The sequence below is a fragment of the Melospiza georgiana genome, chromosome 1, assembly GCF_028018845.1.
Source record: "Melospiza georgiana isolate bMelGeo1 chromosome 1, bMelGeo1.pri, whole genome shotgun sequence".
Taxonomy (NCBI): Eukaryota; Metazoa; Chordata; class Aves; order Passeriformes; family Passerellidae; genus Melospiza; species Melospiza georgiana.
Window position 1 is genome coordinate 80,483,211 of NC_080430.1, and position 23,215 is coordinate 80,506,425.

Here is a 23,215-nt window from a genome sequence, read left to right on the forward strand (position 1 = left end):
GTCATCGTCAACTTCTTCCTCTGAATCCTGACAGCGCCTTCGAGGCGGGAAGAAGTTCGTTTCTTCTGATAAGAGGGCAATAAATTCTTTTTCTCTGAAAGATTTAGGTGTCCTGTGGCTGCTATCTCGCTGCAAGTCCCTTTTTAAAAAAAAATCCTACATAGCATAGTTTCTATTTTAACAGTTTTTATAACCTAAAGCGATATTTAACATAGTACTTAAGAGAATTAATACAGCATTACTTTCTAACACAACACATACAATATTCATTTTAATATTTGCGAAAAGCCGATCATAAAATACAAGCATTTTTCCCACAACCGAAGGCGAACACACCCACACCCGGGCGGGCGCGGCCCGTGAGGCGCCGCCGCTCCCGCCGGGTCCCTTCCGGGCCCGCCCGTGCCCCGCGCCCTCCGGCCGCCAGGGGGCGCGCGCGGGCCGCTCCCGCCGAACGCCGCGCGGCCGCTTCCTGCCCGCGCGCCCCGCCCCGCGCCCGGCACTGCCCGCTCCGCCGGCCGCAGGTGCGTGTCCCGGGAATGGGGGACGGGACGGGACGGGACGGGATGGAATGGAATGGAATTGCATGGACCGGCTCGGCCCGGTCCAGCCCGAGCCAGCGGGGATAGCGGGGGCAGTGGGCAGGCGGCGTGGCCCGGCCGAGCCGGATGCGCTCCCATGGGATGCCGGCTCCCTGTGATCCCGGCCTGCTCCACGCCTGGCCTGGTGGCTTCCGGCTGCCGCCTGCGCCCCGCCTTATCTCTTGGGAGGTTTTTGGGGTTTGGGTTTATTTTTTATTATTATTTATTTAATTATCTCTAGGTTTTGCCCGAATTTTTGTTGTCCGTGCAATAAACGGCTGCCTTGTGCCAGGATTAGGGACACGGGCTCAGTGTAATTCCCGCCGAAGGCAGCTGAAAGTCAGCCGTACTCGGGAGCCTCAGTCAGGGGAGATCGCGGGTTGTCGGGAAGGGCTCGGCTGAGCTGCGAGTGCCCGCGGTTTGGTTTTCCTGCACCCCACACAAGGTAGGACCCGGGGCTTCGATCCTGGGGCTTAAAACGGGAGGGGAATGCAGGCAGGTTGTGGGAAGGTGTTGTGTAACTACGCGGGATTTCTCTGTTTTGTGCAGCTTGTGCTGTAAATGCGTCTCCATGTGTGTGTCAGAGGTGAAGGTTTATGGCTATAGCTTCTCCTAGTTACAAACCTCTTCTTCTGAGCTCCTGTATTTTGGGTGGGTTGGAGCGGGAGGAGGCCGGGTGTTTTAAATGCCCCCGTGGTAATGTAGCGTGTAGCTTCTGTCTGTCCGTCCTGCACCAGAACAGAGCGTTCTGCCTCAGGGCGCTGCCAGCTGCGTGTCACTGACAGCCAGCGTGGCTCTGAGTCAGTGTCCATGGCAAAGGTTGGTGCCTGGGTGGGGAGACGGGCAGGGGAACGCCTCAGGGAATACTCAGTGGATCCTGAGAACCCGTTTTTCTCTGAAACACAAAAAGAAAAGCTTCTGCTATACTGAGTAGATGCTTATAGTACTCCAGATGATATGGCCTTCATTTGCTGCATCGCCCCTGTCATTATCACACTGTAGATAGCACAAACAATAATAAGTAAGGATCCCAGTGGTTCCAGGGAATGATCATTTCATAACACGTGTTTTGACTTCTACCACTGCTTCTCCCTGTTCGTAGCTTCACGGAGGGGCTGCTCTTCCTCTGCCTGCTTTCAGACCCCCTCATCCTGATGTATTATTTCTTTTTTTCTCCAGATTAACCATAGTTTTTCTAAATCAGTTAAACAATGAGGGTCCTTTCTGTGATCACTAGATGACACCTTTTTTTGCTCTTTGCTTTTGGAGCATTCAAGAGATTCCATCAACTTTGTTTAAAAAAAAAAGAAATCAAAGTTTTGTTAAGCACTGAGAAGGAAGGAAATGTATGGATTTGGAAAGGACAGCATGAGTGGGAGGTCACTGCTCTGCAGTTGTCCTGTCCCAGCCCTAGTAACATGGGTTGGCTGGATGGTGGGAAATGAAGGGAGACCAGAGTGCTAGATCTAGGCATGACTGACTACATCTCCAGATGAACAGCTCTGCAGGGTAAAGTGTTGTCAGCACTACACACACTGCTCCAAAGTAGCATAGAAGGCTTTATTTTTAAAGGCAGTAACTTTTTTTTTCTTTGCCATTTATTAAGGCTGTGGAAGATACAAAATAGGCCTGTAAGCAGGTTTTCCCTTTTTAGCCTTGTTTCTGAGGAATCACTGGTGTCCCCAAAGTCTTACAGTTGGCAGAAGATGAGCTTGTTCAGTGCCTCCAGTCACTGATCTTCAGTGAAAAGCATGGAGCTTCTGAAATACTGTTGCTGTGACTGGGGGCCCTCTCATGCCTCCCAATCCCAATAGGCACAGCAGGTTCTGCATCCAGAGCTGGGATGCTCAGCTGCTGTTGTGCTACAAGTAAACTCAAAGTCTTTTGTTTATAAGTTTCCTCTCTTGCTGCTGCCCGTGAATACTGCACTCATTGCTGATGCTGATGTTTAATAAATTTGATTCTGTGCAAGAACTGTGTATCTAACGTTGCCTTAAGAGAAGGTTGTCAGGATGAAGGTGTTGGGGCTTTTTTGTGTCTGTTACGTAATTTTTTTTAACATAATTTTATTTTTTTTTTTGCCATTTTCTAGTAATGGCCACCTACACTTGCATCACTTGCCGTGTGGCTTTCAAGGATGGTGACATTCAGCGTGCCCATTACAAAACCGACTGGCACAGGTACAACCTGAAGCGTAAAGTTGCTGACATGCCTCCTGTCACTGCTGAGAATTTCCAGGAGAGAGTCCTGGCACAGAGAGCAGTAGCAGAGGAGCAGAACAAAATCACTGCCACTTACTGCACAGTGTGCAGCAAGAGGTTCTCCACCTTCAATGCCTATGAGAATCACCTCAAGTCCAAGAAGCACCTGGAGCTGGAGAAGAAAGCTGTGCAAGCTGTCAGCAAGAAGGTGAAAATATTAAATGAGAAGAATCTGGAAAAGGGGCTGGCCCCAGAGAGTGTGAACAAGGATGAAATGAACACAGCTATTCAGCAGGCCATCAGAGCCCAGCCATCCTCATCTCCAAAGAAGACACCTGTACCTCCCAGTAATGCAAGTGGCTCTCCAGTGTCCAGGGAAAGTGCCAGCCTGTCCCAGAGCAGAGAACGACCAGAAATTCCTCCACGGCTGCAGTGGTTTGAACAGCAAGCAAGGAAGCTGGCCAAGCAACAAGCAGAGGAAGAAGGGGATAATGAGGAAGGTAAGGCAGTGAACACACTGACAGCAGATAGCTTGGGGTGAGCTATGGTTTGAGCAAAAGCTTCCTGCTACTTCTGTAGCAGTGCGGCATTTTCCATCACAAAAGATCTTGCTCTTGCTTAAATTTTCAGTTTAACAAAGGAGTTGAAGTTGGCCCATGTTTGCAGCCGAGGACTCTGTGTTAGTGTCTGCACTGCCAGCTGTTCAACTTACAGACAGACAGTAATGCATGTAAAATTGAGTATAAATAGTCACTAGTATATCTATGTAATAGAGCACCATTCCCACATAAAATGTCAAAGGAAGTTTCCTTTAAAGAAGGCTAATGTAACAGGTTATCCTAAAACTGCTTCTGGAAAAATAAATTAACAGAAATGCAGTAATGATCATTTGCTCTTGTCCCAGCTCATTTCCTGATCTGTTGAAGAGAGCTGGGACTATAGTTGGTTTTGTTTCCCTCTGCCCACCAAGACCAGAGGAGAAAGTTTGCTCTTTAACCTGATTGTGTAACCACCTCTGAGCATTTTGATGTCTGTGTTAAAATGGATTTAAGAGTTGCCACCCCAGTGGCCTTTTCCTGTGAATACAGCTCTGTGTTGGAGGTCAGCCTGGAAAGCAGACAGCTGAAAAGATCAGAGCTTCAGAATTTCCAGAAAAGAGTTATTTTTAACAAGGATGCTTTCAGTGCTGTAGTTGACAGTGCAGCACCAAACACATCTATTGGAGCAGCTGAATGGGATGATTGAGCTGTAGTGAGGGAGCAGGTATGAATGAGGTGGAACTTCATTTCAGCTTCTGAAACCCCTGTGTCACGTTACTGCATCTGGTACAGCAGTTTTGTGCTCTTGAAATTTCAGTTGCAGTTCAGTGAATCCGTTCTACATGAGAAGAAACATTTTCCTCTGAGCATACAGTGTGACACCTAAAGAAGAAGCCAGCTTGCTCCTGTCTGATGTTAATGTGTTGTTCGTAGATTGTATTGTGAAAATCTTAGTAGGTTTCTGAATGTTAACTGTTCTTTTAAGTGTGTGAACAGGAGTGCGTTTTCCTCACTGCTGAAATGAGTATTTTCCTGGTGTCACCAGAGTTGTCTTGTTTTCAATGAACCATGCTTGTGCTCTTGCACTGTGGTGAATTAAATTTAAGGCCTAGAAACAGCAGTAAAGTGTTAATAGTTGAGAAAATGAAGGGGGGAAAGTATCAGATCTGCCAGTGGTTTTTATAAGTGACCTTGTGCTTTGCTGTGCATCTTAGAAAGAAATGTATTTTACTGGCATTGGTAAACTCTTACACCTGGAAGTGACTGTGTTGAACTTAGCTGTAAGAACAAAAAAATGCAATATGTTCTATGATGGCGTTTTCTAACTTATTTGGGACTTACTTTGCTTGGGAAAAGTATAAAATAAATACTTTTTTTTAAACTTCCTTTAAAAGACTGGGAAGATATGGATTCTGGTGAAGACATTGGCTCTGACGAAGAGATGGAAAGTGTGGAAGAGGAAGAAGAGGAGCAGCAGGCAGAGGCTGAAAGCATTCCTGCTGTTGGGGCCATACCAGTCACAGACTGCTTGTTCTGTTCCCATCACTCAAGATCTCTCACAAAAAATGTGGCGCATATGACAAAAGTCCACAGCTTCTTCATTCCAGACATAGAGTACCTTGTGGATCTCCGAGGACTAATCAAGTACCTTGGTATGACTGAGTGCTCTCTAATCTTTTTGTCAGGATAGTTATATTCTGATAGTATTTATTTTTGTTTGGATATGACACCAAATGTTCTGGTTTTTGCGTTGCCTTTTTGTTTTTTTGTCCGAGTGCTGTCAGTATTTTGATCATGAGCAGGACCACAGGCTTTCCAGGGAGAATGAGAGAAAACTTGGATGAGCAAACATGGTCATGTACCCTGCAGATCTCTCGTAGTTTCCTGATGTTGAGAAAATTGTTCAGATAACGTGAAATCTGGGACAGAATTCTGTTGCTAAAGTGTGCATATGAACTGTGTTGTCCTACCAGTGAGTCACAAGTATTTGTCTCTTTGGTTTACAATGCTTGTGAGACAGATAAAAGGAAAAACTGTATCATCCTTCAAGTCTAAAAATAATGATGAGAATAAAATAATTTTGGAGTATTGAATAGAGAACATGTTGGAGGAAGTGTGAAGTTTGTTATTGAGAATGCTGAATGACCCATACCTTGTCACAAGAAGTCTTTAAATGGCCAGACTTGTCCCTGGTGGGGCCATATGGTCAAGGCCTAGGAACAGCAGGGCCATCCTGGAAATTGAGGGCTTGAGGCTCCTCTTAAGTCTCTCTGCCTGCAAGCTGGGAAGGCTTTGTCACAGAGGTGTTAATTACTGACTAGAGAGATTTTGTTCAGACCATTAAAAGTGCCAGTGTTTTCTGCAGGAGAGAAAGTCGGCGTTGGGAAAATCTGCATCTGGTGCAATGAGAAGGGGAAATCCTTCTACTCTACGGAAGCGGTCCAGGCTCACATGAATGATAAAAGCCACTGCAAACTCTTCACAGATGGAGATGCTGCCCTGGAGTTTGCAGATTTCTATGATTTTAGGTGAGGTCATTTGTCTTTGAGTGGGACACAAGTGGGGACAGACATAAGAACAGTTAAATATTACATTAGAAACTATTATTAATTTTTAAAATTTAATGGTGTTTCAGGTTCCAATACTTATTTTGCATTGTTGCTTCCCCACTGTTTTAGGTAATGGTAACAACAAGATTGGTTGTCTTCTTCTGTGACCATAATTACCAGTCCTACATCAAAGTGCATTTTGAATTCTGTTTTGTATGTTTGCTGTTACTGAATTGAGATTTCGGTGCACCAGCAAAGGCCATAAAAGGTCATAGCTGTCTTTCCCACTTCCTTTTAAACAGATTGTGGACTTAAGACCTACTGTGGGTTTTACATAAGTTTCATTGTGTAGCTGGAGTTGAACAGGACTGCTGTGATTTAGAGGCCTCTTGTTGAACTTCCTGCAACTAATCCTAAGCTGTGTTCATTTTGGTCAGAAATACCTCATATTATGGTGACAGGTGGAGCTTCTGAGAGCACTCATTCAGCAGCTGTGCAGAGCTGGTGACCTGCACTGTGGTGGCTTTTCACCATAAGTCACTGTTAGGTGTGCAGCAGCAGAACAGGGTGGAGGAAAAGGCTTCCTTGTCTCCAGGCTCTGTTCAGGGCCAAGTTCTGCTGTCAGGAGCTCTCAGAGCAAGGCAGGTGAAAAATGACAATGTTTGTGCCTTGCTGTAGCTGTGCATCCTGGTTCTTTTGTAGAGTGGGTCTGGATAGTTGTGGCTGCTCCCCATGTTAAACCATGTATTGCTGCTCTTCCACAGGAGCAGTTATCCTGATTACGAGGATGGGAAGGATGTGGAGGTTCTTGGAAAGCACTCAGCAGAGAAGGAGTTGGATTATGATGATGACACCATGGAGCTGATCCTTCCATCAGGTAGGCATGGGATTTGTGTCACAGCTTACTTTCTCTGCACTTCCTATATCTGCCTCCAGTGCCTGCAGCACTGGCCACTGTTGTGTTTTCCTCTGGGAAGGGAGAAGGTAATTTGGCATTTAAGTGTCTTTGGGGTTATTTCCTCACCTTCCATTATTTTCATTTTCAAGTAGTTCAGCTTCTTCAGCACTGATGGATATTGGACTGGAACAGTGGGTTGCTTTGCCCATTTTATGTCTTCATTATCATGTGACTCTCATGGTTTACTCCAACAAGAGTTTCCATATTTGTTTGAGTGCAGCTTGGAGAGGCTATAACTTAGCTTATCTAGTATAGGAGCTTTTTGTAGAGAGCCAGCTCCCACCTAATTCAGTAAACTAGTTCAGTAAATTGAATTATTAAATAGCCTTTCTCTAGTTCAGCATTTGGCACTCTCACTTTTATTTTTTGTTTGGTGCTTTTGTATGTGGGGACCCAAGCCCTTTCATTCTGAAAAGTGCTGCCAACTCTTCAGTTACACAAGTTTTCCTGAATGTCAGCAAGTGGCTTCACTTTCAAGTTGGTTTACTTGGAACAGCATTGCCTGTCTGCTCATTCCACTAATTAAGATTTTCTTTTCTGATAACTGCATGTTTATTATCTGAGCTAATGCCCTCTTGAATAGCAGAACATTATGTGTTTTTTCTTCAAGCAACTCTTACAGTAACTACGTTGAGTTCCCTAATAATCCCAGATTTTTTAAGATTGGGACCCTTTAGTAACATTTCTCAGCAGAGGGGTTTTCTATAGCTCTCACAAGGTGCTGGAGTACTCCATGTCAGAAGCTGTTTCATGATGCACAATGAGCTGTCCCCTCCTGTGAGCAGGTGCCAGGGTGGGTCACCGTTCCCTGATGAGGTACTACAGGCAGCGCTTTGGTGTGACGCGAGACGTGGCCGTGGCGAGGAACAAGAGAGCCGTGGGCCGGGTGCTGCAGCAGTACCGAGCCTTGGGCTGGACAGGGCAGGCAGGTGAGTGACGGTGGGAGGGCTTTGCACAGGAGGAGGCTCTGGGATGGCATCATTCCTCCACAGTTCCAGAGGCTGACTTTGCTTTTCACGCGGGCTTTATGCAGTGGTTTGTCTTCCGCTCGGTTCATTTTAATTCCTGACATCCAAGCAGATACAGGAAGTTTGTTCCTAAAGTCCAGTGCAGCTTCTGTGCAAGCTTTTCATTCCATTCTTTGTGATGCTTGGTGACTTCCTGTGATTTCTTGGTTTCTGCCTGTCCAAGTCACTACTCTTGCTATTTAATAATACAAGTCATGCTTTGACAGAATGCTTTTCCAGTAGGGGAACAGAGTTGTGGTCCATATCCACTTTTGAAATACAAGAATCACACTTGGAATGCAAAACAACCTTTGGCCTTAATCAGTCATGGGTATGTTTTAGAGGGAACTGGGCTTTCCCTAGAGAAAAGGGGAAAGAAGGGTACCAGTATGGGCAGGAAAGCCTGTAGGTAACTGCTGAAGTACGTGGGCAGGTCAGCTGGTTTGCTTACAGGTTGTAAGTAAGGTGGCAGACATTGATCCATCTCTCTTCCTCCCTGCAGGGGCCATCTCTGCCCAGCAGCGTGACATGCAGTACCTGCAGAGGATGAAGGCAAAATGGATGCTCAAGACAGGAATGAGTAACAACGCTACAAAGCAGATGCATTTCCGGATGCAAGTCAGATTCTGAGTTCCAAAGAGAACTGCCTACAGCTGGTTATGGGAAGGGGGATTTAATGGTTTCTGGGTTGTGGATTCTCCTATTAAAATGGACTCGGTACCTGTCAAATGCTGGTGTGTTTGCTGGTGTGTCTTCCTCTGTAAAAAGAAAAATGGCAGAGAACTTGTCTCTTCTGAAATAATGGTGGGCCTAACTTAAAAATAAAATATCTTCAGTGGAACATGTGGCAGAGTAGTCATGGCTATGACTGAAGGTACATGCATAGTCTTGCTGCCCATGTCTGGGGGGCAGTTGACATTGCCATTTGTCTGAATATCTTCGGTTTCCAATTCTACTAACTGGTTGAAGCCAAGAGGAGCTCCTAGATCTAAATGCTTAAGATGGAGTGTACTGAATGTTTTCAGTTGTGGTGCCAGACATATTAGCTGGGCGTTTTGCAGTTCTAGCTGGCACTGTTGAGGTGAAAATTTGAGAGCAAAGTTTCATGGAAGGTTAAGTAATAATTGTTTGAAGAAATGCACTGATGGAAAACATAACTCCAGGATTAATGCTGTCCTCAGAAGCTGACTGTACCTGCCTAATGCTCCAGCTCAGAGCTGGATTAATAATCTGCAGCGTAGTTGTTTTTCATTGAATGTAATGAATTTTCATTTCTTGAGAACTGCTCAAAATTATCCTAACATTCAGATGAATGTCAATCAAAATTTTGCATTTCCTGCTTGAAACTCTGAAGATACTGTGGATGACAGTGTTTGTTGTTCCCACTCAGTACTGGTGTTTGGTTATCATCATGCAGTGACCCAAGACATGTATTGGGTGGAACAGGTAGGCTCTCCCACTTAAGCAGGGGAACTGTTGCACAGAAAACCTGTGTGTTAGAGCTGAGGCAGCAGTGCTGCCTTGGTCCTGCTGGTGGAGATGTTAAATGTTGCCATGACTTACCACTGCTGACCTTTCTTCCTTTAGGGAGGCAGGCACCTTCAAAGTCATGGGCTAGCTCCTGATGCCCCGAGCTGTAGTGTGCTGGACTCTGAGTGTGTGCCACAGGAACATGGCTGTTTCCTTGCCTGTCAGTTCATTGGGAAGGCAGCTGGCCACTGCCAGGTGTCACTTGTGCATTTAGGATTGCTCTGGTTCCCAAGGAGTGGCTTTCACTGTGGCTTTCACAGTGTGGTTTTGATAAAAGTTTTCTTTCTTGTGAGTGGTGTGTGCATGATATTACTGAGAATAGCAGAGAGACATTTGTCTGTTAATGCTGTATTTTAACTTAAAGTAGTTCCCTAGTCTCCCTAAGAGGTAAGTTCTGAAGAGGCAGCACCATCATCATGTCAGCACTTCTGAGAGAGCTCTGTATTTATGGGACTCTTAGGAAAGTGATAATTTCATAGTGGAGTGCATGCTGTGTGGTTTTTTACTCATTAGTGGTTTTTTGTTTCTTTAGTGAAAGTTCTACTGCCTTGGAAGTTTTTTTTTTTGCTGTTCCTGCATTTACTGAGAACAAAGGGCTTGAGCAGTAATGGAGGCTACAGGTTTGCACAACATTTAGTAAGTAAACTGACTAATATATTTAGAAAAGGTGTAGATTAGAGTGAAAGGAAAACTGAAGCGGAGAGAATTTTCGAGAAAGGCTGTGTTCACTTCCAAGACCTTAAACTAAAGTTGGATTGATTATTGAGTACCTCCTATTTCCTGACAAGATAGAGTTACTGCCATTGTATATCCCTAGCTGGGTCTGTAGAGGTTTCCCTCTGGGATATTCGCTCTCAAAGTCAGAGGTAAGGCACCTGGTCTCAGCTACGTGACTCAAGCTGTGGATCCTCAGACACCATATCCCTTATTACAGTCATGACCTGTGGTTATGGTATGGATTTCTGACACTGAGGATATACCCTGATTGTATTTGACAGGTCCTACCATCTGGCCATTGGGTGCTGGTCGTGTCTTTTTCTTTGGAGAGTTACTATCAAAGGGTCTTAGGGTTATGGGTAAGATTGTCTTTATACATAAATACACAAAAATACAGAAGTAGAAGGGTTAAGACTTACTAGCCTGAGTATTGAAACCTGCAAAACTGGCTTTGAATACCAGAATAAGCCACCAGTGAGAATCAGAGCAGTATGTAGTCTTGAGCTTTTGGTAAACATTCATGGAATATACAAAACTTACAATAAAGACTTATTCTGAAGGAGTTTTGGGAATAAGCTAGTACAAATGCTTCAGTCTTAGTGGTTAAGAGTTTAAGGAGGCTTGGCAGTGAAGGCAGAAATACAAGGGGGTCATTGATCCACTGACAAATTACTTTGCAGCCATAAGGTTCAGGCTGAAGGTGCATGGAGCTTGCCACTCTCAGCATGAAAGGGAACCAAAGGCAGCTCCTGTTCTCTGTGCAGACTTGCTCAAGGAAGCCTGCTCTTTATGAGGAGATGGGGACTGCCTGAATTTCCTGAATGTTCTAGTTCAGAAAAAATGCTGGTAAGTAATTATGAAAATTGGTGGTTATTTTGCAGGTCACAGGGAAGCAGGAGGAAGTAATTGGTATAATTTGCACCTATGATTCTGTCCTATACATCTTGCTGCAGTTTAGTCAGAAGAAAACGGAAGAGAGGTATGGGAACCTACTGGTGCTTTACAGGAAGAGTTGTAATACTCAGGTGAAAATGGCTGTCTTGGAAAACCAGCAGAGGGCGTGGAAAGCTTTTCCCAGAATTGTGTTTACTATGAAAATAAATAAGGCGGAATAAGAGTGCATTCATGCAGTGCAGAGGTAGGGTGAGACTGCAGACCTCACCACTACTATGAGGCAAGAATAGCACCAGGCTTCTGTGAGATGAATTGCTATTAATATCTTTATGTAGGTCCTGGGAGAGCATTGCTGACCCAGGATGGCTGGAGCAAGTACATGGGGATTGTCAGCAACAATGCTACAATCTGCACAACTTGTAGGTAATTCCAGCTATGTCAAACTATTTGAGAGTATTTTTATTAAACACACTTCTCAGTGTTTAGTCTTTTACCTCCCTGTACAAAGGATAGCTGAGGGCAATTTTTTGTTTCCGAAGAGAATTCCAAATTACATTTGTTCCTACCAGGGAGCTGTGTTTCCAGCTATGATCCAGCCTTGCACTTGTGCTCCCTTGCTCTAACCTTGCATTTTCTGGCTCCTACAATGAGTAGATTTGAGACTGTGTCAGAGTACAGTGGGTACTCTGGAGCAAGAATTTCCTGGCACGAGTGTAATTCAGTGTGCATGCTCTTCCCAGAGCAGACCAGCCCATCTCAAGTGGTGCTTTCATTGTAGGAAAGGCTGGGTAAGAAGCATAGCAAAGGTAGCTCATTTTGGACAAGGATGGGGTTCTTCCTGCCTGTCCATCCATTAACAGTTGGATATTGAAGTGATCCCAGTGCTGTATCTGACTCTGCAGAATGAAGCAGCAGAATGAAAGAACTGGTGAAGCTGGTGGAGCACATCTGTACATCTGACATCTCCTTTTGGAAGTAGTTCTTCTGTTTTGTACACTTTATTTACCTAGCAACAACCAAATGCTATTAGAGGGAAAAACATATACCTGTCATCTGGAAGGAAGGGGCTAAGAATGAGAAGCATATGGATGTAGTTTGGCAGAGACACAGGGGACTCAGAAATGGAACACAAATTAACAGCTAATTATGCTGAAGCTGCAAGTCAACAAGTATTTAAAGTAAGCAGCCCCTTTAAGAGTCCACTACTGATCCCTGATTGGTTTCTGCAGTGCAAAGGGCCTGACATGTGAAGGTGCTGGACTGTTACCCAGCTGACAGCTGATGCTGGGGGGCATCTCAGGGAGATTCTCCACTGCAGCTCTTAAGAGTTACTTTTGATCTATTGAAACTGGGGCATCCTGTTCTAATGGGCTTTGGTCATCCTCCTCCACGCTATCAGCTCAGTGCTGCTGGTGGGACACTGCACTGCAGGGACTCAAGTGGGTTTATACTATCATGACCACAATGGATGGAAGTTATTTATAATCTTTAGGACACATGAGACTGAAAATTAAAAATACATCTTTAACTCCTTGAGTCTTAATGCTTAATTGCTTTAATCCAACAGTCTACCATGCTGCAGTTGCAGAATAGCAGTCACCAGATTATCATCAAATCCTCAGCAGCTGGCAGAGCTTGGATATTTTAAATGACCATCTAAAGGCACTTCTGATCCAAAGGAAATTTCTGTTGTCTCCCACTGCATTCCAAACTGTGTAAGATGCAGCAGCCAGGCATTTCAGGAGCTGTAGAAGTGGTGGCAGGATACCTGTAACTGGTTTTGTTATAGAGATTTCTGCACATCTAGTGTACCAGACTAAAAGGCAGAGCCATAAATTCTAGCTGGGCCAGGAAGGGAATCACAATCACTCTGAAAGTTCCTCCCAGTATAAAGTTAGATGACTCTTCCCAAAAGCAAAAAGTGATCTGTAACCAGGTTTTTTGATAATGACATTACCAAGCGTGTATGTCTTCATACAGTTCTCTGATGCAAGGAAAAGAGCTGTCTAACATTGAGACATATTTATTGCTATTCCTTATATTTGTTGTCTTGGAATTTATTTTTTTTTACTCTATTTATATATTCAATATTTGCCAGCAATTTACAGTGATAAATTCCATAACATTTCATGTGGAAGTAAGAGGCTTGCTCCTCCTGCATCATGTGGGCAAAAGGGAATGTGTACCCGGACTCAGAGGAACTGCATGTTCACATCAGGCAACCTCATATCTTAATATTCCTTTCTTGAAGGATCTTCAGGAAACAGGTCTGGGTAGGAATGACTGGCAATCAATAAGCCAAATAACAGACTTAGCAGCAGCAAATGCTATTGATTACAGAAGGGGAAAAGGAAAATCTTTACATTTTGTATGAGCTCAAGAGAAAGAAAGGCCACAAAGAACCTGATGTTTTACAAAATGAAATTTGTAGCAAGATACACTTCTCCTTGGAACACCTTATTGTTTATGCTGCCAGCTCAATGAGAACTTTAATATTTAAAGTGTGCCAGGAAGACCCAGAGAGAAGTTTACAAAACTGAGTGGCTCAGTAAATAGTCACAAGACCAACAGAAGTTGCATTTCTGCAACATATGGGTAAACCAAGGACTTCAGATGTGTGAGAGCAGTGCAGCAGGATAACCTGTTACCCAGCTCTGGTGATATTTTCCAGCAAGCTGAGGTGGAAGGAGTGTTCCTGAGCATTCTCCCTGTGTCAATGGGCTGCAGTGCTCCAGAGCCTTTGCCATCTGCAGCACACTCACATCAGGCTCTGCAGCACACGGAGGTGCAGCCCTCAACACCAGCTGAAGCTGGGTTGTGCTGTCTCTGCCTCAGCTTCCTCTGTTATTTGTGTTTCTTTTAAGCTAGAAAAGAGGGCATGCATGTAAACCTCACGGGTAATTTGCCTTGCATTTCTGCACCTCAACCAAATCCCCCCATGCCAAAACAATTTCACATTTCCTATCCCTGCCAATGCCTGTTAATGGTTTGCAAGGTTTATACAGTCATCTACAGATACGTTGGCTTCTCTTTTTCTGGCTTGGGTAGCTTTCCACCCTTGAATTGCTGCACTTTACAGACATGAAAGCAGCCTGGCTTTCCTAGGCAAGGTCTGCATTTGGTCTTTCCCTGTTCTGCTGCACTAACACTATTGCCTTAACAGGTAGGGCAGCTGTGTGTGTGTTCGTGATATATGCACTGAAAATCTTGATAAAATATTCACTGAAGTTTTCCAAAATCCAGATATTTTCTGACATCTTTCATAGGAGCAGTCATACCTAGTTTACTTAATTCCTTGCAATCAAGGTGTTTCAGTAGATCCTGCCATTCAAGTTACCATATTTTAACTAAACTATACTGTGCAGGCTTTCAAAATATGGCATTTCAAAATGAAGAATGTTTCAAGGGGTTTTTCCCACTAAGTGCTAAGCATTACCAACTGATATTACCTTAAAATGTCCATAGGCCAACAATAAACCCAGACTTACTTTTGCTCTAATAATTGACCCCACATCCAAGTAAATGACTGGTAAATGGCATTGCCTTTCTTCCTCTTCAGTACAGGACATGCAGTTGCCTCTGCTTTCCTGCCAGTGGAAGGTTCATTGTCCCACAGAGAAGGGCAGAGTGACCTGTGAGCTGTGGAGCTGTGTCCATCACCCTTGCATATTTCAGAGTTTTGCCAACACGTGTCAGTAGAAGCCCCATAATTCATCATAGAGTCTGACTTGGTTTCCTTCCTTGTCTGTTGAACTCAGCTATGCCTAACATAGCTGCATGAGAGAACACATTGTGTTCAGGTTTGTCCTTGACTCTTTTCCACCTAAAGCCATCGTGGTTCTTCCTGCAACGCAGTTCCTGACAGAAAAATGGCCTTTTATAGAAGAGGGGAGGAGCAGTACAGTCATGGCACAGTTTCACAGCCATTTACAGAGCGCAGAGAGCATTAGGTGGCTCTGCTGTGCCCACACAGTTCTCTAGCAAAGAGCTATCAGGAATTAATCAGCAGGATCTAATGCAACATCTTGCCTTCCCCCAGGTCTGGGCACTTGCCTTGAGTAGTAATCTGAAGCAGAGAGTCCTCTCCTGAAGGCAGATGCCTTTCAGATAGCTGACCAGGACTGACTTAAAGTGCTTGCAGGAGGGTGCCCTCTTCTTAATTAATAGGCCAGCTGTTCAAATTCTCATTACTCAGCAGCTAAATATAGAAATCAGCCAGATGCCTTTGAAGTTTAATATTAAATGACTTGGTCTTTTGGCCCCATGAATCATCCATTTTTTTCTGTACTGTGGCATGGCTCCAGGAAGCAATCCCAGCACAGCCATTAAGAATAGCTGAGGTACTTTGGGCAGGATTACAGCCAAAGCTGTACGTGCACTCTGAAGTTACTCAGGGTCAGGAACCAGTGCCAGAAACTGCAGTCAGCCCACCTTGAACATTTATCATGTCCCAGCTGCGAGATCTCCCAGACTCAGAAGGTCACGAAGCATTGAATCATTTGGAAATCCACCTGTTCTTTCCATGGTTAGATACCCTTGCACTGTGTCCTTGTTCTGCTGCTGTTCCTCTTGTTCCTGAGTCATCTCAAGCTGGCTGGGAGCTCACAGGGCTCAGTAGAGTAGCCCCAAATCCGTGCTTTGTTCCGTTACATCAGCCCTCAGTTAGGAATTTGAGCTCTGAGTAAAGCAAAAGAAGCCATTGGTAACTCTAGCAAACAACCAATGGAACTCTGACAACAAAATAACATTTTACATTTTGTTCTTCCTGCAGTTTGTGTCAGCAGGAGCAGATCACAGCTCCCATGCTCGCCTAAGCAAGGCATTCCAGTATGAAGGCTCCTGAACTTCCAAGCCCATTTTATGCCTATCTGTGACAGCAGCAGATATTAGCAGCAAATCAGTCAAGCAGAGAGAATAAATACATAAATCCTCTGTGATTCTGTGTAATATTTTAGCACTTCACTGGTTGTGGGGAAATAATCCCCTTCTGACTGGCTAGGGGATGGTTTGATGTCCAGGGGCAAGTGCAAGAAGAGGCCATGCCTAGGACTGAAGGTCATCCAAAGGCATTAAGTCATGTATCAGGAGCATCCAGGCAAACTCTGCCCAACATGGTCAGTAGCTCTTATGAGCAGTTTTACCATAGGCCTTTCAAACCTTAACACGCAAAAAAAAAGCCACAACTGGTTGCCTTGATGTAATTAATCAGATCCCTCTCAGTGTTTTCGTGTAAAATCATTATGAGAGCAGTTTATGGGCTTGCTTCCCTTTTTAGCATTCCATTCCTGCTAAGACCTTACACCTTTAATAAATCTTTGCTTCTCAAGGTTTTACTGTGTACCAGTTATATCTTAAGTGCTTGTGGGGTCTTCTTGTGTGACCAGGGCATGCATTCCTATTAGATATTATCTCAGTGGCAAACTCTTGACAATTCTGAATATATGCACCTTGAGCTTCCCTGTTTTAATTCATTAGTCACCTACCAGCAACTCTCAAGGTTATCAGAGCAAAAAATGAAATCTGCAGCACAGCTTAAAGGGTTTGTAGGAAAAGAATAAAGTAGTATGATAAGGGGAAATGGGTTTGTGCAGTCCAAAACCTCTGCATACTGAATGTGTAAAAGTTTGCAGCCTGCAATAAAGGAATCTCAATGGACTTTTAGAGGATAGTATTTGCAGAGTAGTTACTTAATGTTTTAAAAGTCCATTGAAGAAGTTGGTGAGCTGTTCTTATAAACTAGCCAAATGCTTCAGAAAAATATGAAATACAGCCATTTCAGCATTTTCCAGATATGGAATAGGTGACTGGTTCTCAGGTAGATGTAATTTATTTGATTTAGTTCCATTTTAACCTTTTTGCCTCTCATTTTATTTTTAGTCATGTACACGGAGCTTTTGCTTTTTTCTCTGTACTGTGCTACAATTTATGATTTTTGGAGCCATTGAAGACTAAACTGGAATTCCTTCATTAATGCAACAGCATCAATTTATGAATGAGTACCCAGCAGGTTTTGAAAGGCTATCTTCCTCCTTGGCCAAGGTGATGATATTGCAAAATGCCTCAGCATTCCTACACATCTGTTCATCTTTCTCTGTGATGTGCCCTATCTGGAGTGCAAATACACATCAAGGTTACAGCAAGAAAGAGATAAATGTATACAGACAGAAGGAAAAGGAAATCTTGCAGTAGGCACCAAGGTCTCTTCTATGGAGAGCCACACAGCTTTGGGGATGTTCTCCCGCAAAACTAAGCTTTTTGTAAGGGCTCTGATTCCAGCTGGTGTTTTGGCATAACATAATTTGCATTATTTACAAACATTATTTTGGATATTCAGTTTCTTTGGCTAATGTGGGATGTGTTAACCTCATTGCTTTCCTCTTCCTGCTGTCTGATGTCTGCTTGTCCTGAATTTTGAGACTAAAATACAGAGAAATGCTGCTGATTCAGTCATCAGATCAGCCCTCTGGGCAGTGATCTCTAAGCTTCCTTCCAGCAATGTCTCCTTTCCAGTCACTTGTGGAAAACACTCATCTTTGCAAGGATCCAGCAGATTCAGAATCAAACAGGACAAACCATTGACAGGAGAAACCACATCTTCTGTCTTTGGAGACAGAACTTGCTATCATATGCCAGAAGTTTGTTACAGCCTTCACCAGAGGTGTAGAACTTTAGAGATAGTACACCAGCCTGATCGGAAATGCAAACTGTTGTCCACATTCAGTAGCAAACACAAATTGCCTTGGAGTCAAATGTAGCTCACACTAGCCACAAGAGGACTGGGCAGGCAATTACTTCTCGTGATACAATTAATGTAGTACATCCATTAAAAAGTAAAACTGTTTCTGATGCAGGGAGAAGTTGCCTCCAGAAGGAAACCGCCACAATGTGAACCTCAGCCAGCTGACTGGAAGCAACTGGCTCCAGCTACTGGGAGTGTAAGAGCTCCTGTGCTGTACCTTGACAGCTTTCACCACAATCCAGATTCATCACAGCCAGTTACACTGCAGAGTCTGCCTGAGAGGGGAAATGCTGTCTCCTATAGCCCTGGGGAAAACCTGATGCATCCTGTGGAATTAAGGGGCTTGCATAGGAGATCCCACCTCTGCTTCCCATCTGGCACGTGCACTGAGAGTCCAGTGGAGACTGTGGCTTAATGCTCAATCTGTTTGGTCTCAATTCTTTGTGCTGAAAGGAGAAAAGAACAGAACTGACTTCCCTGAGACAGCACCAAGTCATTGTTGTGGTTTGAAAAGACAGGTGTCTGCTACAGAAGGCAGCAGCCTCCCGTGAAATGGAAAATGTAAAACCTTCCCTCCAAAATATTATAATTTTATATATGTATGTGTGTATGTGTGTGTATATACATATATATATATATATATACATTATATATAAATACACACATATATATATAAATCACAAATTCCAGTTTAGTCTTCAATGGCTCCAAAAAATCATTAATTGTAACACACACACACACACACACACTATTATATTATATTATATTATATTATATTATATTATATTATATTATATTATATTATATTATATTATAGTTTTGTAATTAGGGGGCTCTCAGGCTCTTTCTTCTTTATTAGGGAAGAAAAAAAACCAAAAAACCACCAATGCAGTAATACAGAACAACGCTGACAGAGTCCGAATACGACCTGACACCCTGTTGGTCAGGGTGTTGGTAGCTGTCCAATTGAAGTGGTGGCTGCAGTCCTGGATGACAGATGTGGTTCTGTTGAAGCAGTGATCCTGTAGAAGGGTGTCATCTTCCTCTGAAGATCCAGTGGTCATGTGGATTGACCTGGTTTTCCTCAGAATCCAGTGGGAAAAGGCTGCTGTGGTCTTCTAAATCTCTGATTATATCCAGTTAGGAATGCTTGGCTCCTCCCTCTGGGTGGAACTTCTCACAACAGGGTGATGTAGTTTTATCAGTCATGCAGTGAGACTCAATGGGCCATTAACAGAAGATATCCTCCCTGGAGGGAGGATTGGTTGTAGAAGAGAAAGAAAACTGCCCAATTAACAGAAGATAACTAGCCCATCAGATAGGAGCAGAATACACACACCATTTTCAACCTAAGACAGTCATGAGCAAATATTTTGAGAAGGGAATTTTTTCCCTCAGAGCCTGAGGGAAACCTGAGGTAAGGTTAAAAATAAAAAAGAGAGAGAATGAAGGAAAAGATGCAAAGAAACAATCACAGCTAGAAAATAACAAGTCTGTGCACTGCAGTTAAGACCACCTCACCTTTATTCACCCAAGGCAATTGCATTTCTGCCTAGCAGAGAGACACTGCCAAGACTTCTGTCCACTCACTCTGCCTGGTGTAGCTCCACTTACACAAAAAACTATTTGCTGCCATAACAGAAAACCATTCTTAGATAAATAATGTCACTATTGGTGTTCCAGAAAATACAGACACCATGGCAAACAGTGCTGGCAAGACTCCTGAAGACACAGTCTGCCCTCTGTTCCCTCTGCTTTCACTAGGCTATTCACCCTAGAAGTTCTTCCAGCTTTCCCTTGCTTGGGTGATGAACTGGGCAGATGGCATGTGGGGGCATGTGGATGAGGAGTTTCACATTTGTTAGGAGCAGCCTTGTTGCCTTTCCCTGAGCTGGTACTTCACTCAAGCTGAATGCTTCTAATGTTAGCTCAGACACCATACGGGTGGGAAGTGTGGAGTCTTCCTGCTGGGACCTGGAGGAACATGCCTTAGGTGGCTCCTGAGTTCCCTCTGGCACCTGCTCTGTGGAACCTTCCCCAGCCATGGAGCTCTCTCCCCACCACTGCCCCCACACTCTCCTGCTTTCACAGACCGTGTCTCCATCTGCCCAGTCCACTTCTGCTCCTGTGGCCCATCCACAGCCACACTTCAGCTCCAGCTCCGTGGCAAGCCCCCAGGGTTTCCAGCCAAGAGAAAACAAGGGTTAGCCTTTGCATTCCGAGCAGACCTGCATGCAGGGTCGGAGAAATAACAGACTACACCTTGTGGTTCAAATTCAATAGTCATAAATTCTGTGTAATCTTAAAGGAAATGGAAGCCTCTGTCCAGCACACCTTTCCAGCCTCCCAGTTTAAAAGCAACGACTTCTAAATTTGATGCCAGCTCACAGCTTCTCTTTTCACTTTTTTATCTCCTTTAATAGTCATCTTCTCTGATTAAATGGGGGTCCATAGTGTCACTGTGTGAGATGTAGATAGCTCAGTAGTACAGCATAGGCTAATTTACCTAGGTCTGCATTTTATTTGGCCCCTAATGGCAGGAGCCCAACTCATCAGCATACAGAGCTCCATTTACAGTATTCATGACCTGCACTTTTTATTTCACTTTGGAGCCACATTCTTTAAGTTAACGTGAACCTTAAAATAGGCTGCATTGAGAAGATAGCCCTGTTAATCAAAATCTTTTTTGCATATTCTTAGCTTGGTTAAACAGCCTTATAAAGAAGTTAATGACTGAATGGAGGAGCAGTATGCAGAATATCAATAGTGATGTTGATCCAGCTGATAAGCATGTATTATTTGTGAATGGGAATTGTGCTAAATACCTGATCAGAATAATCAGAATATTGTGGACTGAGTGCTGAGGTGTTCCCTTTTGCCAGTGCCATTTCATTTGTACAGCATTTGCTATTGTTGACTGTACTTCCCTTACCTCAGCAGATAAGAAGGCTCCATACTCAGCTGTAGAACTTTGTCTACTACCTAAACTTTTTCTCTGCATCATTGCTAGAAATGTAGGACACTATGGGGGCTCCTTCTGGGGAGCAGAAACCAAGAAGTACTGGAGAAATTACTCCATTCAGCATAGGACTTGGTTGTCCTTAGTATCTACATGAAGCCCTCCAACTCCACTGAAAAGTTTCCTCCTCTGTGGTCTGGGCTGAAGTCAAGAACAAAAGTCCAAGACATTTTGCAGCATTTCAGCAATATTTTGCTTACTGATGGCTGCTTTGGCAGGTAGACATCCCTGGGAGAGTAACAGATAATGAGAAGTGGCAAGAGAGATGGTCATTGATCAATGGGGCTAAATTAACAGAAAGAATCAGCCTCACGAAGTGAATTACATGTGATGTGCTTTTCTGTGGAAAGTCTGTTTTTTACAAGTCCACCATGCAATTGGAGGTGTGTCACTGCAAGGGAGAGGAATATAATTTTTCTTGCCATAGTCCACTTTAAAGTGCATTAGTAATGCATCTTAAATGATGAGTCCAAACTTTAGGTTTTGATTGTTTTCCTTTTTAATGGGAAGAACTCCATGCTCTTGTCTTAATATACTAATTCATCCTGTTGAACTTTGTATGTTTTGAAAAACATCACTGCAGTACTGGAAGAGATTCAATCCTTTCAAAAGAGAGACTACAAAAAATGGCTTTCTTCTTCCTCACATCACTGTGGAGACTAATAAACATTGACATTGCACAGACCAAAGGTGTACCTGGAGCAGTTCCCTGTCTTGGTGGCAGTGGGCTCAAGGTGTATACTGGCAATAGCAGCTCTGTAGCACTTCCTCCATCACCCAGATCATATTTTGTAAATTAGGAGAAAGTTGCAAGAACCCTTTAAAATATTTTCATGCATACTTGGATTAATTCTTTCCTTTTACAGGACATTGAAGAAAAGAGCCATGAAGATCAGAAGAGGCTCCAGTGCCACAGAAGCGGGTTTTCATAGGAATTATGAGTCTTACCTCAGTCTCTGCTGTATGGAATAACAAACTCCCCTACAGCAAAAAGTGGCAAACCCAAGCCTTATATGCTTCCTCCAGTAGGGACTTCTAGGGCGCATAGGAATTGTATTTTTTAGCTTCTCTGCAGAGAAGCAAGAGCTTTTATTAACTGTCCCTCACTTCCTGCTGCCCAAAGATAATAATTTTCTTACTACAATCTATTTGAAAATACTTTGGTATTGCAGCTTGAATGATGCATCCAAAATTCAGGTTTTGATTGCTTTTCTTTTTAGTGGGAAAAACTCCACGCTTTCATCTTAATGGACTAATCTCTCTGCACATAAGCACAGAGTTGGACTTGCAGCTTACCCTAATAACCTCCTCTGTTGGTGTGGGTTAAGTGGTGGATGTGTCTACCTGGATTTTTCCAAAGTTTTCAGTACAGTTTCCCACAGCCTCCCCCTGTGCTGGGCTCTGTGTGATGGGTGAGGAACCCTCTGATGGGCTGCTCACAGAGAGGTGGGAAACACCTTCTCTTCAGCCTGGCAGCCTGGCACACATGGAGACCCCCAGGGATCAATATTGGGCCCAACAGTGTTTAATATCTTCAAAAGTGATCTGGAAGATGGGATCAAGTGTACTCTGATGAAGTCTGACAAGGAAATCAAACTGGGAGGGGAACTGAACACTTCCAGAGAGCTACACTGCAGGAAGACCTGGACAGGCTGAAAGAGTGGCCTGATAAGACCCTTATGATGTTCAACAAGGACAAGAGAAAGATCTTGCACCTGGGAGAACATAATCCAGGAATGCAGCACAGGCTGGGATCTGCCTGCCTAGGGAGCAGCTCAGTGCAAATGGACTGGGGGTCCTGGTGAAGGAGTTCAGCATGAGTGAGCAGTGGGCTACTGAAGCAAAGCAAGCCCACAGGATGCTGGGTTGCATCAACAAGGACACCTCCAGCAGAGATAAGGAAGTCATTGTCCTACTCTATTCAGTGCTTGCCAGGCCACACTTGGAATACTGTGTTTGGTTTTGGTCCTCACTATGCAACAAGCTGTGGACAGCATGGAGAGGGTCCAGAGAAGGGCCATGTCTGCCATGTGAGGAAAGGCTGAGTTGGGTTTGTTTAGCCTTGAGGAAAGAAGGCTCAGGGAGACTTAATCACCATGTTCCAATATTTACAGGGTGGCTACAAAGAAGGTGGAGACTTTCTTTACAAGTAGTCATATGGAAAACACAAGAGATAATGGGTACAAGTCACTCCTAGGAGATTCCAATTGGACTCAAATATTTTTCATGATGAGCACAATCAACCATTGGAATAATTCCCCCAGGATAGCAGTGGATTCCCCAGCAGTGGACAGTTTGAAGATCCAGCTGGACAGGGTGCTGGGCTGTCATGTCTAGACTGTGCTTTTGCCAAGAAGGTTTGGAGCAGAGGATCCTTGAGATCCCTTCCAACCTGGTATTTTGTGATTCTGTGAAGACACTGATGTTTTCCTGGAGCTGAAACAGTCCATGAATCTTGAGCTTTAAGGAGCAGCTAAGGAG

The 23,215-nt window shown here is 44.0% G+C and overlaps 1 protein-coding gene across 1 annotated transcript; it reads left to right on the forward strand.

Moving 5' to 3' along the window:
- Positions 1-474: 474 nt before the first annotated feature.
- ZNF622 (zinc finger protein 622) lies at positions 475-8,559 on the forward strand. The gene is made up of 8 exons (XM_058028365.1): positions 475-524; positions 823-1,026; positions 2,674-3,282; positions 4,716-4,973; positions 5,687-5,849; positions 6,635-6,747; positions 7,614-7,757; positions 8,338-8,559. The coding sequence occupies exons 3-8, from the start codon at positions 2,676-2,678 to the stop codon at positions 8,463-8,465; spliced, it is 1,413 nt and encodes a 470-aa protein (XP_057884348.1). The 5' UTR covers positions 475-524; positions 823-1,026; positions 2,674-2,675; the 3' UTR covers positions 8,466-8,559.
- The last annotated feature ends 14,656 nt before the right edge of the window (positions 8,560-23,215 follow it).